Source organism: Chenopodium album, chromosome 25, assembly GCF_948465745.1.
Source record: "Chenopodium album chromosome 25, dcCheAlbu1.1, whole genome shotgun sequence".
In the NCBI taxonomy this organism is placed as follows: domain Eukaryota; kingdom Viridiplantae; phylum Streptophyta; class Magnoliopsida; order Caryophyllales; family Amaranthaceae; genus Chenopodium; species Chenopodium album.
In genome coordinates this window covers 22,831,892-22,844,382 of record NC_137858.1, presented here as the reverse complement: position 1 = coordinate 22,844,382, position 12,491 = coordinate 22,831,892, and the positions used below count along the sequence as shown (strand labels likewise).

Sequence of the window (12,491 nt, the reverse complement as noted above, 5' to 3'; positions counted from 1 at the left end):
TCAAAACGGTTTGACAGTTCGGTTTCGGTTCGGTTTGAAATCGGTTCGGTATTCAATCGGGTCGGTTTGGAATCGGTTTAATTGTCTCACGGGTTGGTTTTGGTTCGGTTTAAATAGTTATCGGTTCGATTCGGTTTCGGTTTATTCTTAAGCGGTTTTAATTCGGTTCGGGTTGTAAACAGTCCGGGTAGTAAACGGTTCGGTGCAGACGGGTTGCAGTTTGTTAACGGTGCGGTGTAAACGGTTTTTATCCCGGTTCAAACAGTTTCGGTTGGAAACGGTTTCGGGTTAGAAACAGTTCGGTTCTTTTTTAGTTCAGTTTATAACTGGTTCGGTCCTTTTTCGGTTCAGTTTATAACCGGTTCGGTTCTTTTCGGTTTAGTTTATAACTGGTTCTGTTCTTCGATGGTTTAACCACTTTAACGTTATTCATATCGGTTCCATTTCAAGTTTACTAAATTACGGTCCGGGTCGGTTTTCGGTTTCAAAAAATAAAATGTTTATCGAGTTGTTTGGATTCGGGCAGTTAAATGGTTTTGGTTTGAAATTTGATAGTACTTGCTAACCTTTTTCGTTCACAAGTTTTATATAAAGTCGCGAATCATTTCATATTTACTATTTAGGCATCATATTATAAATAAATTCTCATTGATTTTATAAATACATATTATGTTCTGTTTCAAGTTTAGTCATACTGATCTTACTAGTTTATTACGAAGTAGATTATAAGAGTTAGTGTATTAATGTATTACTGTGTGTTTACAATTAGGTTATTATATACTTCTTATTTAATCATTTATATACATGACTAGAGGCAGTAGTGTTGCTAATAGTTTGAGGCAGGGCCTGAGCCTGCTTGTTTTGCTCTTGTTTGTGAACACTGATTATCATTAATGAATGATTTGCCTTGCTATTTTTAAAAAAAAAATATTCTAAGATTTCTAATATTTAATCCATTTAATTATATTCCCGTCAAAAAAAAAAATCCATTTAATTATATACAAAAGGTTGTAAACGGTTCGATTTAGAAGCGGTTTGGTTCATAAACGGTTCGGTTTATAACCAGTTTGGTTTACAAACAGTTCGGTTTTTAAATGGTTCGGTGCAAACGAGTAGCAGTTTTCTAACGGTTCGGTGTAAGCGGTTTTTTTGCCAGTTTAAACGGTTTCGGGTTGGAACCGGTTTCGGGTTAGATACAGTTCGGTTCTTTTTCGGTTCGGTTTTCTTTCAGTTCGGTTTATTTTTGGTTCGGTTTGTTAACGGGTTCGGTCCTTATACGGTTTAACATTATTCGGGTCGATTCGGTTTCGGGTTTACTAAAATACGGTTCGGGTCGGTTTTCGGTTTCAAAAAAATCGGTTTTTAATCGGTTCGGTTCTCATTTGGGTCGGTCGGTTTAGGGCAGTTAAACGGTTTCGGTTTGAAATTTGACAGCACTAATAATGAGTAACCAATGCCATTGCATCTTGAAATCTTTGATTCAAGTCTCTTGGACACCCGACAAACGAAGAAGGTAGAATGGTTGATTTTCCAGCATTTACTATAGTTACAATGTAGTGTTAATTATATTTGTACATAATAATAATATTAGATTTAAAAGTAAATGCAAACAACATAACTAAGAAAAGAACCTGGATTGAGCTCTCCGGCATCTAAACAATCTTGAAGTCCTTGATACAATTCAGCTCTAATTGTATCTTGATTATCTTGAATCCACCTTAGCTTATTTGCCTCAATTTTGACAAACATGTCAACAATGAATTGTTGAAATAAGCATCCTGCCATTAAGATGATGGATATGGCATATTGTCGCACCTACAATCAATTAAATTCCAATAAAATTTGAAAAAAGAATATATATCCGTGTGTGTGTGTGTTAATTTCAGAGGGGAGTGTACATTACTTGAATGATATAAGCGTAGAAAGCTCGACAAGGTATGGTTCTTCCATTATTATCAAGACTGTTTATCGACCATCCATAAGAACCATATGGAATAGTAATGGATATTGAAGGGGATCATAGTATCCAGCAGTATCCAACACATTCATTAATTGTCCAGAAGTTGATTGAACTAAAATATCTCTTGGATTTAAGTTCGCAACTTCTTCTCCACCGACAATAATAGCTGCAACCTGAGTGCACAATCTTGTATGTTTCCTTGCTGAGCCAAACTTCGAAGATTATGGACAAAAGGGTTGCACCGATCAAGAATTGCTTTAACTTTTTCTACAATATCTTGTCGTAATGTGCTATTCTCTGCAAGACGATTCTCAATCTCATGATCAATGTCATATATGTACAATTAAAGGAATCGCAGCCGAGCTTCCGATGTAGTTGGGAGCAGCCCACCTATCTTATGATATATGGAACCTTGAGCTCGAAATGTGTATACTCCGTGTTGATGGGCGCGGAAACGGTAGGTCGTTGGGCTACCTCCCCACCCAATCAAACAATATTTATAACTCAACAAACCCCTATTGAAGTATAGTAGTAAGTCGAGGTCGAACCCAAAGGAATGGAAATTGAATGTATATTGCCTAGTGTCAAGCTACTCCGAAGTCAAATGCGGGGTTTATGGTAAGAACTAGAGCTAGAGCTAATCAATGCAATGAACTTGTATAAAATCAATATAAAAGACACTAGGGGAATGGATCCACATGTAATTGCAATAGAGAAGGGTAATTTGGGAGGTCAAACCAACTAAGTAAAGTGATATGAAGGAAGATCAAACATGTATCCAAAAGAGCATACCAAGTTATTTCTCCTAGAGGTCTAACTAGCGCCAACTACGATAAACACTAACTAGGAAACGTCACAAATTACCTCAATCGAGAAATTGCAAGTCACTAATCAATGGTCCGTATCATAGCAAGCTTACAATGCAATCTAGTGCACCAATTAAAGATGGCCAAGCTTCAATCAATTACACACATGCACATGAATCATCAACCAAGTTTAATCATATCATCAACTCCATTAATTATCCCCAAATTACTCTAATCCATCACTCATACATGCTTCACCATTACCATAGCTAGTAAACTACTCACTAGCCATAGAAATTAAGATCAAAACTACACTAATCATCAATTTCATCATCAACATATTAGAAATCAAAGATCAAATCAACAATTAATCAAACTTCAATCAAACTTCAATCAAACATCAAACAAACTTCAATCAATCAACAATAATATGAAAAACAAGTGAAATCAACTAAAAACAAACTTATATTGAAATCAAAGATGAAAGATTCTTACAAACTTGATCAAAAGATCAATTACAATGGAGAATTCTTGAACAATCAAGCAAAAACCATGAGTTTCTCTCTCTTCAATTCTTGAGTTTCTCTCTCTAAAATTCTAATCAAAACCTAGCAAATGAAATCTAATCTAAAACTTCTTAGCCAAAAATAGAAGGAAATAACTATATATACAAAGAGGAGGTCGGTTATGACGCCCAAAAATAGACCCACGCCGGTGCGGTCGCACGTAGGAGAGAGAGAGGCGCGCACGGGAAACATACCCAGCTGGGTGCGCCCGCACGCACCTGATGTGCGGCCGCACTCGACATATGTGCGGCCGCACACCCCTCGTATGCGCCCGCACACCCCTCGTGTGCGCCCGCACCTGCCTGGGTAAACTTCCTCTCTTCTCTTCGTCCTAGCTCATGAGGTGCACACACCCTTGTTGATGGTGATGGAGGACAAGGTAGGCAGCAACTTTCATTGGTATTTTTGATGAACACAAGCCATGAAAAGTGCCCAACCAAGGTCTTGAAGCTTGCTCTTCGGGTCCCCCTTGACTTGAAACTCTTTGTACAAGCATAAGGCATGAAAAGAAACCATGGAAAGGAAGCTCGGGAATTCTTGGACAATCAATCACAACCTACAAACAAAGGAGAAAAAGCAAATAAAAGGGAAAAACAACAAGTAAACTATAAAATGCACAAAATAGAGAAACTAACTAAGAAAAACATAAAATGAAGAAATTAAGAGTAAAACTAAGGAAAACTAAAGAAAAGAGTAATAAAATGAAATGAAATTCATCCAAAAAGAGATCAAATGAGTGCCATAAATGTCACTCATCACATCTAAGTGCACTCCCATGGAAGTTAAAGCGAATAAGTGATTAATTTTTCTAATATCACTCTTAAAATGTATTCCAATAGGTGTTTGATCAATATATAAAGAACGTAGTTCTTCGGGAATAGGTAAGGTTGGCAAGGTAATCTTCCCAGACAAACAACATATTTGGGATGTTTCATTATGAAAAAGCCGAGCTTGGAAAAATTTACATGTTCTTGGAGGTGATAGTTGAACGATCGGGACTCCCCTTTGTTCATGAAAGTTTATTGCAGAACGATGACATACTCTTTCCCTATTTCTTCTTTGAACATTGTTGCATTGCATGAAATTAGAATGAGAGGCCTCTTGAATGCCACTGTCACCAAAACTTGTACTACCACCTTGGATACTTCGTTGACCAAAACATGTAGAATTGTGCGATATAACACTTTGACCATTTTGAAGTGCTAATGTAGATTTATTTAATAAGTATGCTTTAGGGAACGAAAAAAATTATACATGTCACATGATTTTTGTTTTGTATGTTATGATTAATTTTTTCAAGCTTTGAATTTAGTTAATGTTTTTGTCATCTTGCCAAAAAACAAATATAGATCTTACACCTGTTGGATGTTTGACAATCAAAATGTAGTGCATAATAGAATAACATGTGTTACCACAACTACTACTATGTGATATAGCTTGTAATAATTTTTTAATATTAGCTAACAAATCATAATTAGTAATCTAATTTTTTATAGTATACGCATTTTTATGTTTTCTTTTTCATTGTTTGTTTTCTGTAAAGTAGTAGAGAAACTAATTTTTTTTTTTTGTTTGTTTGTTTTTTTAGGCATAAGTTAACCAACATATACTAAAAATAGTAAAAGATATATATTCTACTTTATGTTAAAAAAATGGATTACTATATAATAAAGATTATATATGTTGTTAAATTTGTAATCAACACATATTGATGTCACATGAAAGACTAACTATATTTAATTACAATGTCAATAGGCTACAAATAAACATGATTACTGAACTCACGTGTGCATCTTGAAGCATGATTTGAAGTAGTGTATGTGTCAGTTGTGATGTCTTGATTAGTAATATCCAATAGAGTATAAGAACGGGCTTGCTGTCGAGCATTTCTCCTTAAATTATAAGTAGCCCGCCTTCAAGTATTTCGGGCAATAGCTTCTTGTTCAAGTTGTTCAGCAGTTATTCTTTTCCGTGCTAGTCTTCGATAGTATGATGTAGATGACCTATGATTTTCCATAACTAGTGACATTAAAAACGGAAAATAAAAAATATTTAAGTTACAATTTCTGAATGCTACAGAAAAAGGTAAATATTATAGAAAATTGTAGTAAAACAAAATAACATTAAAATGATAGTTTTATATGTACGAAGTGTTGCATGCATACACTACTACAAAACCCATTTAATCTCGACACTATTACCTCGACATTGTGAAAGACCGTCAATGCTAAAATATAAACCGCGTTTCACCTCGACGCTTTTTAGTGTCGTAAGCTGTTGCTGACTATTAAAAGGGTCGAGGTATCACGTGTGTAGGCGTCGCTTGAAGTGCGCCTACGTTAAAAGCATGTTGTGAATATGCTTGGCACTCATAGGAAGTGGGAATTGACATATACGATTAGGGACAACGATTAGGGACAAGGAAAGTAGGGAGCCGCCAACAAGTTTTTGTGGAACTTGTAAACCGTTCACGGATCATAAAAGCCAACCACGATTAAGGGACAACGAAGGCAACAACGATTGACCCGTGAAGGTTACACCCCATTCATAATCCATGAGATTACTAACTCCATATGGTTCTGAACCATGAAAGGAGGATCGGGGATGATGGTACGAAGTGAGTCATGGAGTCACATTCGCCCGTATTGGCCTCTACTCGATTCTTATTGTGAAAAGCATTCCTGTAATCTCAAAGGCATACAAACAAAATTCAATTCGCTCCAAACTATTATTATGCTAAATTGGTTTAATATTAATGCAACATATAATTCTAAAATATCGTGATCACTTGATTAAACAACAAGATTAAAGGAACCTAAACCGGTTGTCCAAATTATCTTATTAGGCGTGATTTTCAATTACATATTCCCTTTAAACATGCAATATGGCGATCATAATAAATAATAATAGAATGAACATTAATATTGGAAGCAATATAGCAATAAATCCAACAATATAAAATCGTTAGAAAAATAATAGAAATAAAAGGAACATGATTCCTTACTTTGATTTTGTTTGCTTGCTACTATAAAAACAATAAACGCGTTAGTAACTTCAAGGAAAATTAAACAATAATTAAAATGGAATTAAATTAAACTAAATGAGAATTGATTTGGGGCCAAACCCTCAAACAGTTCTACCTTTCACGCCGTGGTTTAAGGACAGAACCCCGGGTAAAGTACGGACTCCTTGGAGTGCTTAAAGAAGGTATTTTGAAAGAGAGAAAGGTAGGCTAGTGTTTAGGCTAGAGCATAGAAGAGAAATGAGAGAATTAATTGGTGCCCCGTACATCAGAAATGAGGGGTTATTTATAGGAAAAATGTGTTGAGGGAACACACGGAACCCTAAAATGACAGAAACCCTAGAACAGTATCCCGTGACACGGCAAAGTGTACCGTGACACGGTAAACTCCACCGTCAGACGGGAGAGAATCCCGTGACACGGTACTCTTTTGAGTGACGCGGGATACTTTTAACAAATGGGGGAAGAAAACGCGTTAGGGTTTACGCGGAAGGGACACATACTGTACCCGTGTCACATCAGGTCTCCCGTGACACGGGATTCTTTGCCGTCAGACGGGAAAGATTCCCGTGGCGCGGGATTCCTTGTCGTGACACGGGATAGTTTTTACCCTTTTTTCCGTCCAAATTCATTTTTTAACCCTAATTTCATTCAGCATTTTAAGTGTCGATTGATAATTTCGGGCCATTTTTCTGATTTATTAAAATCGGGCTAAAATAAGAAAATAAATAAAAGGTTTGGGCCAAAATAAATAATAAAACAATAAAAGGTTTGGGCTGAAATTAAAACTATGCTTTTACCAAACACCAAGACTGATCCATGGACTATTCAGAAATACGGATTTAATTAAATATGATTTTTAAGCACTCTCGGGATTAAATACTAAACCCGACCAATAGTGGCGGTGAAAGATTGTTCATCATCGGGTTTGGTTTTGGGGAGACATTTTTAGGTGTCTACAACGTGCCTTCCTTGTTTTAAAAGAAGCCCAATATTTCCAAGCCCGCGAATGAAATTTTGGGAAAACTTAAATGTACCGCTTAAGTGAAAATTAAAATAAAAAAAAATTAAAAAATAAAAAAAACCTCACGCACTCAGCACTACTCCTCTCTATTTATTCATTTCGGGCCTGTTCATATTTACTAAACTGAGCTGAACTGAACTGAACTGAACTGATTGGAGCTGAACTGAACTGAACTGAACTGATTGGAACTGAACTGAACTGAACTGATTGGAACTGAACTGAACTGAACTGAACTGAATTAAGCTGAAATGAATATTTTATGTGAGAGGGAAATTAAGAGCTGAACTGAACTGAACTGAACTGAACTGATTGGAACTGAACTGAACTGAACTGAACTGATTGGAACTGAACTGAACTGAACTGAACTAATTGGAGCTGAACTGAACTGAACTGAACTGAAATTAAGTAAATATGAACATGCCCTTCATCAGTTACCTTCTCCACTTAGCCCTAACTTTTTCCTCTTTTGAAGTCATATTTCACTTCTACAAAACTAAGAATCATCTTGTTCCGCCGAAGGTAATATTTTTGTTTTTTATTTTTCGTCAATTGTTTGTTTTTTTTTTCCTTCGATTCAATTCGTGTAGATTGATTTTAGGGTTTTAATTATGATTATTGTTATGAAAATTATTGTCAAAGATGATTTAAATCTTGATAAAATCATCAATTATATTTACAAATTAGTTAAAGATTCAGATTTGTTTCCTCTCTTGAATTTTTCGGTATTTTTTCCCTTAATTTTCCTGGAAAGTGTGAATTATCGGTTTAATTTGTGAATTGACGAAATTATTAAGAATATATTCAATAATTACAGATCTAAAATTGCTGCCTTTATTGAAATTTTTAGTTTTTTTTGGTCTTAATCATATCTAAATTATGATTTTCTAGAAAACAATGCATGAAAAAAGAAATAGGATTTTTTGTAGGAGGAGTTGTTAGATTCTTTAATTTAGATGATGGGTTATGCAGCTAGACTATATAAAATTGTTGGAATTTTGCATGATTGTTGAACCCTGGTTGATCTACTGAATTTTCTTGTTGCTTTTGACATGATTGTCATAGATTTTTGCAATTTTATACCCATTGAACTCTTGTAATTCAATTTGTGTCGGACATTCATTGTTTATTTTCTGTTCTGGCTTCATCACGTAGCCTTAATTGCAACCATTTTTTAAATGCTATAATTATTGAGAAGCACTGCTATCACAGAAATTTTAATGGCAATAAAGACTATATAAAATAGGAAGTATCAAAGTATATGAGTTGTAGTTGAAAATACTTGACTTATCTCCGATCCATAATTGAAGTTTCTTTTAGTGGCCTTGTCTTATACAACCTTATTTTTCAGTCTTTCAGAGGGTGACACCAATTTTTTTAGATTATAATGCTCAAATAATAGAAGTTAGGAGATTAATCGAAGCGTATTCCGTAAACAAACATGTTAAGTGTGCGTTTTTTCATGTTTAATTATAGTGGTAATTGCTATTTAATTACTTGTTGATCTCCGTAATTCTGTACTGACCAATAATCAATCACTTTTTTAAATTGTAATACGATTGCTTGTCTTCTCAATAATCACTCTATAATTGGTGATGTCTTTCAATTCACTCTTCTATTGTTCACATTATTAAATCCACTAGCAAATTATTAAAATTTATTTTGTTCTTTGACTCCTCAAATGTAAAACTAAGTGAATTCGACTATTCGGCGCAAATTAAAGCGGACAACGAACAACAAGATAATCTTGATCACAAGTACGAGTACGCTTCAATCACATTTACACTCCTCTAGCCAGGTAACTACTAGTAACCTTAAAGGCTTTAACTTTGATTAACATGTCTAAGAATGCATGATTGGGTAGCTAGAATTCATATTTCTTTCTCATGATTATATAATTATCATGTTTATTTATTGTTGTTCCTGTAATTAAAGATTGATTGCTTTCCTACCTAAAAATACATGCTCTGATCTTAGGATTCATTGTGTATTATTTTTAGTTGTTTGATGGTTTTTTTTGGGTGATTGAGTCATTTACATACTTAATAATAATCATAAGTTAAGAAGATTTTAAACTTTATTGCCTTTTGATTACCGTCATTATTGATACTTAGCTTATTCAAAATTTTTAGTGAATTCTATATATTGTTCCATTTAAATTGATTCCTCTTCTCATATTTTGCTTAGAATAAAAAAAAAATATAATAATGTGAGCATGTTGTAGCAATACTTTAAGACATATGCACTACATACTCCTGAGTCATTCACTAAATTGCTTGAACTTTTAGTTGATGCATTTCCACAAATCAACGAGTTTCCATCGTCTTACTATGAGGGCATGAAAATAATTAAGGACTTGGGATTAGGGTATGAGAAAATTGATGCATGTCCAAATGATTGCATGTTATATTGGGGCGAATTCGCTGAAAAAAGTGAGTGTCATGTTTGTCATACATCAAGATGGAAAACTGTGAAAGGGAAGGAAGGCCATACAAGTGAGAAAGGTAAAGAATCGTGTAAAAAGGGTGAGTCAGCTAAAGTATTGCGATATTTTCCTCTTATCCCTAGATTAAAAAGACTTTATATGTCATCTAAAACAGCAAAGGATATGAGGTGGCATTTTGGTCGAAAGGACGATAAGGTATTAAGGCACCCAGCAGATGGTGAAGCGTGGAAAAAATTTGATGAAAGATATCAAGAATTCGCTGCTGATCCTCGTAGTGTTAGGTTAGGTCTAGCAAGTGATGGTTTCAATCCATATCGTCTTATGAATACTAATTATAGTACTTGGCCCGTGGTTTTAATTCCTTATAATTTACCACCATGGCTTTGTATGAAGCCATCATCATTTATTTTGTCCTTGATTGTTCCCGGTAAATATAGTCCAGGTATTGATATTGATGTGTATTTGCAACCATTAATCCATGAGTTAAAGTTGTTGTGGAATGGTGTTGATGCCTTTGATGCATATAGTGGGGACAAGAAATGATTAAATATGTCTATGGAAAGTCAAAAAAACCCTCTAAGAAAAGAGATAGAAAGAAAAAAGGGACATCCACTAATGAATTTGATGATGACCATGATGAGAAAGATTCTAATAAACTTCTTTGGAGAAAGAAAAGTACGTTTTTTGACTTGGAATATTGGGAACACAATCTTCTAAGACATAATTTAGATGTTATGCACATTGAAAAGGATGTTTGTGACAATTTGTTAGGAACTCTTTTAGATATGGACAAGACTAGGGATGATGAGAGTGCAAGAGAGGCCCTTAAAAAGTTGAATGTAAAATCTCATCTTTGGATTGATTCAAGTCGAGGAAATTATATGCCTCCCGCGTCATACACCATGTCTACAGAAGAAAAAGAACGGTTTTTAAAAGTCTTACAAAAGCTTAGAGTTCCAGATGGATATGGATCTAACTTGCAAAGATGTGTGAACATGAAGCAACGTAAACTTATCAATATGAAAAGCCATGACAATCATATCCTCATGCAAGACATCCTTCCGGTTGCTTTAAGAGCATCAAATACCACAAAAGTTATTGACTTGATTGAGGAGTTGTCTTGCTTTTTTAAGAAGATATGTTCAACTTCTATTGATACCAATGAGTTAGATGACATTCAATCCAAGCTTGTTTTGACTCTTTGTAAGATGGAACAAGAGTTTCTACCAACATTTTTCACAATCATGGTTCATCTATTGATTCATTTAGTGGATGAGGTCAGACTTGGAGGACCTGTTCATTACAGATGGATGTATCCTGTTGAAAGGTTAAGATCTTAACTTTAATTAATGTCAAACTTTCCGAAAGTAAATAATATTATATTATAATACTCAATTATATATATATATATATATATATATATATATATATATGTATATTCATATTCATATTCATATTCACATTCTTTCTTTATTATATTACAAGGTACTTGGCATTTTTGAAATCTCATGTAAGCAATAAGGCTCAACCTGAAGGTTCTATTGCCAAAGGGTTTCTTTTATGGGAGACAATTACTTTTTGCTCCAGATATTTAGAAAGTGTTGAGACCACATTTAACAGACCACAAAGAAATGAAGATGGTGTTGTAAACAACATCTACTTATTTAATTCGGGCTGTCGTGTAGTTGGAAAGCAAGAAAATTTTCGTCTTGATGAAAAAAGTTTATAAATAATAGGAAGATGAGCACGGAGAAGAAATGAGCCTATATGAACTTTGGCAACAATGTTATAGAAGGAAGGATGGGACGTTTTTTGAAGGCACAGATACAGAAGAGTTTCTGGTATTAGTTCTTCCTGTTTGTTTAGCTTCTATTATTAGTTCATTTTACTTAATTATTATATATTTTTTGTTTTGTAGGAAGATGTTAAGGCTAAGGCTGAAAGCTTAAAGCTAGCAGATCCTTCTGGTTCCAAGTCGCGTATAGACATAGAGAATGAAGCTTTTGAGGCTACACTATATGGTGCACAAATTCCAGAAAAACCACTAGGCTATGGATTTGGAGTTCGAAAAGAAGACATTCATGGTGTGCGTGGTGTACTTAGAAAAGAAGGGATTGGGAAAGGAACAAGAGTGGTAGAATTGGACAACATGACAGTGGAGGTGTCAAATTTGAAGGAAGAAAATAAGGAACTTCATAAGCAAAATGAAGAGATAAAAGAAAAGTGTGATGAGAATACAAAGCTACTAAATACAATGACAACACTATTTTCACAAGTTTTAGAATCGATTCGTAGTGGAGAAGGTTCGTCACAACTTTTAGATGCTGCACAACTAGCCTTACGTATGGCTAACCCTCAGGTAATATAACTAATTCATTCCTCCCTTCCTTGTTCATATGACTTTAGCAATCAAAGCTTATTGTTTTTACTTTGGTCTGGTGAAATCCTTGCCACAAAATCAATGTCATTTTCTTGTTGTTGGTGCTGTACTTATTTCAATGTGTTAGAACTTAATAAAAATAAAGCAGGGAGTAGGAGGTGGAGTAGGTGAGGCAATCAACACTTAGCCATAATGTAGATCATTAGGGAGCAGGGTGGTAGAGTAAATAAGGCAGTTGAGCTCATAAATATGGTTTGGGGCTTCCTAATTAGAAGATAAATATGATAATT

General features: G+C 34.6%; 1 protein-coding gene across 1 annotated transcript; it reads left to right on the top strand.

Moving 5' to 3' along the window:
• The first annotated feature begins 11,559 nt into the window (after nucleotides 1–11,559).
• Nucleotides 11,560–12,204, top strand: LOC145615647 (uncharacterized). The gene is made up of 2 exons (XM_081670713.1): nucleotides 11,560–11,662; nucleotides 11,740–12,204. The coding sequence occupies exons 1-2, from the start codon at nucleotides 11,579–11,581 to the stop codon at nucleotides 12,187–12,189; spliced, it is 534 nt and encodes a 177-aa protein (XP_081526839.1). The 5' UTR covers nucleotides 11,560–11,578; the 3' UTR covers nucleotides 12,190–12,204.
• The last annotated feature ends 287 nt before the right edge of the window (nucleotides 12,205–12,491 follow it).

Excerpts from the sequence above, each read along its gene's own strand:
- LOC145615647 (XM_081670713.1), top strand. The coding sequence starts at position 11,579 with ATGAGCCTATATGAACTTTGGCAACAATGTTATAGAAGGAAGGATGGG. Across the intron at positions 11,663-11,739 it reads CAGATACAGAAGAGTTTCTG|GAAGATGTTAAGGCTAAGGC; the intron begins GTATTAGTTCTT and ends TTTGTTTTGTAG.